This window comes from Sinocyclocheilus rhinocerous, unplaced genomic scaffold, assembly GCF_001515625.1.
Source record: "Sinocyclocheilus rhinocerous isolate Xijiao unplaced genomic scaffold, SAMN03320098_v1.1 scaffold231, whole genome shotgun sequence".
In the NCBI taxonomy this organism is placed as follows: domain Eukaryota; kingdom Metazoa; phylum Chordata; class Actinopteri; order Cypriniformes; family Cyprinidae; genus Sinocyclocheilus; species Sinocyclocheilus rhinocerous.
In genome coordinates this window covers 837,380-839,666 of record NW_015640454.1, presented here as the reverse complement: position 1 = coordinate 839,666, position 2,287 = coordinate 837,380, and the positions used below count along the sequence as shown (strand labels likewise).

Here is a 2,287-nt window from a genome sequence, read left to right as displayed (position 1 = left end):
TGCCCTGAAAGCTCTCTCCTCCACATCACGAGTAGACACGCCCCTTATTGCTGATTGGCTACAAGTTTGTTTTGCTATTCGGCCCGAATCAGTTTTCTAAAGTGTTTTTGAAAAATCACATACCCTGCCTTTAATGCACTTGGTGGAGGTAAATTTGTAAATTTAACTTTTTTTTTTTAATTACAAAAAAAAAAATCACTAGTGGTCATTATGTATTACAAAGTTTTATCTTTTCTTTCTGTTTTGCAGCAGAGTCGATACATTATGGAAACTTTCTACTTTTCCAGATTTATAAATATATTTTCAATCAAAACGACAAGCAGTCGAAATGGTCATTCTTGTATTATTCATGTTTTTTAGGTGCTTTAGGTGTCAGTTCCTCTTTAGTAACGGTTAAAAGTTGTGCTCCGGCTGGCTGTCCAGGTGGATCCATCAACCTCGGCAATATAAAATTGTCTTCTTACTGCTGTAGCACGGACCTGTGTAATGCCCAAGATTCTCCAGGTATTGTACTTTACTGTCAACAGACCACTTAACAAGAAAAAAATGTAGGAGTGGGATTTGATTTTCTATTGGGGATTGTGACGCCAATCTAAAAGCAAAGCTCTTTTACAGGTCAATTTTATGAAAGACTTTTTTTGGTACAATGAATACCTATGATGTTGTGTGCACAGTAACACCAAGAAAGCACATCTATTTTTCCCTCCTGTAGATCCCAGCACTAACGCTCCCAATGGAAAGACGTGTTTCTCTTGTGATGGACAGAGCTGCTCAAGCATAATGACCTGTTCAGGGAGTGAAGACCGCTGCTTTAAAGCAACAGGTGAGAATCTGGTAAAGGAAGATGAATAGATTCATCTTTTTTTATCTCTTTTAGGCTTGAGCATTCGATACAGCTGAAATACACGAGCTTAAACTGACTCCACCTGTGTTTTCTTTTCATCAGGGACTTTCGGAGGCCAGTCAGTGGGTGTAAAAGGCTGTGTCTCTAAAGCCATTTGTGATGCCGCATCTTTGATTCCTAATGTTCAGGGCGTCTCGTGTTGTTCAGGGAACCTGTGTAACGGTGCTAAGAGTGTCACTCAGAGCTTCCTGTTCCTCTGCTGTTCTCTGCTCTCCTTCATCCTGCTGCACTGAATCCAGCAGCTCTACAAATTCTGCAGCTGCAGCAAAGACATAATGTTGAAGTTCAAATATATAGCTCTTATTTTTTTCTATGTTAGTGACTGTAATATTGAAGTTGTAGGAATATAGTTTTGTAAGTGGTGTTACATATATGTCATTCAGTTCCTGAATATAGGCTCTAGGGGGCAGTGGATGAAGAAGGAGTCAAGTTTGTATGTGGAGGCAGCAGTGCTTAAGCAGAACAGGTGTGATGAACTGAAAAATATATGCAATTATGAAATAAAATATTGTATAACCTTGTTACACCTTGTTACACTTGTTACTGGGTTACTTATTTATAATAATACTTATAATGTAAGCATAAAACATGACATTTGTGTTATTATCATCTATGAGTCAGAGGAGTATAATAACTTGAAAACAGCTGAACTACTGACATGCTACTGAAAAATGTGTAGCGACTGATGTGTTTTTAAAGGGATTGTTTTTACTCAAATATGAATATTTGATGAAAATGTACTCACCCTCAGACCATCCGAGATGTAGATAAGTCTTCATGGGAACAGATTTAGACAAATTCAGCATCACTCGCTCTGCAATGGACAGTGGTGGATAAAGTACTTGAAAGCCACACTTAAGTAAAAGTACAGATATCTTACCAGAAAATGACTTTGGTAGAAGTTAAAGTCACAGTTTAGAATATTACTTGAGTAAAAGTTGTAAAGTATGTGATATTTATTGTACTTAAGTATGAAAAGTATTTTTTTTATATTAAACTTAAGTATTGAACGTAAAAGTACAAGTTAATTCAAAATAGAAAAGGAGTAAATAAATAGTAAAAATTGTTCTATACACAGTTTGAGCAGCAAGATTGTGTTCAGTTTTAACTCTTTCTTCCATTTAGCAGAAGAGCTACTTCATCTGGTACGAAGACTCTTATTCCAACATAAGAAAACAGTTTTTGCAAATATGGAATCTGCATCTGAAGTGGCATTTAGATTCATTTACACAGACTGTTTAATGCAGCTCAGAGGGGACATGGATGCATTTGACCAGCAGTTACAAATGCATAGATAATGTTTTGTTTTAAACTTAAAACGTTGAATATTGATATTTGAAAAAATTGTAAACATGAAAAGATACTTGAAATGTGAAATTAAAG

The 2,287-nt window shown here is 35.9% G+C and overlaps 1 protein-coding gene across 1 annotated transcript in view; it reads left to right on the top strand.

The window, feature by feature from the left end:
- The window catches only part of LOC107752960 (urokinase plasminogen activator surface receptor-like), a 4,157-nt gene extending 2,815 nt beyond the window's left edge, over window positions 1-1,342 (top strand). The window contains exons 3-5 of the mRNA XM_016569046.1: window positions 361-504; window positions 713-823; window positions 947-1,342. Of these exons, the coding sequence (XP_016424532.1) occupies window positions 361-504; window positions 713-823; window positions 947-1,137 (446 nt within the window). The 3' untranslated portion in view covers window positions 1,138-1,342. The remainder of the gene's footprint in view (window positions 1-360; window positions 505-712; window positions 824-946) is intronic.
- Window positions 1,343-2,287: the final 945 nt, after the last annotated feature.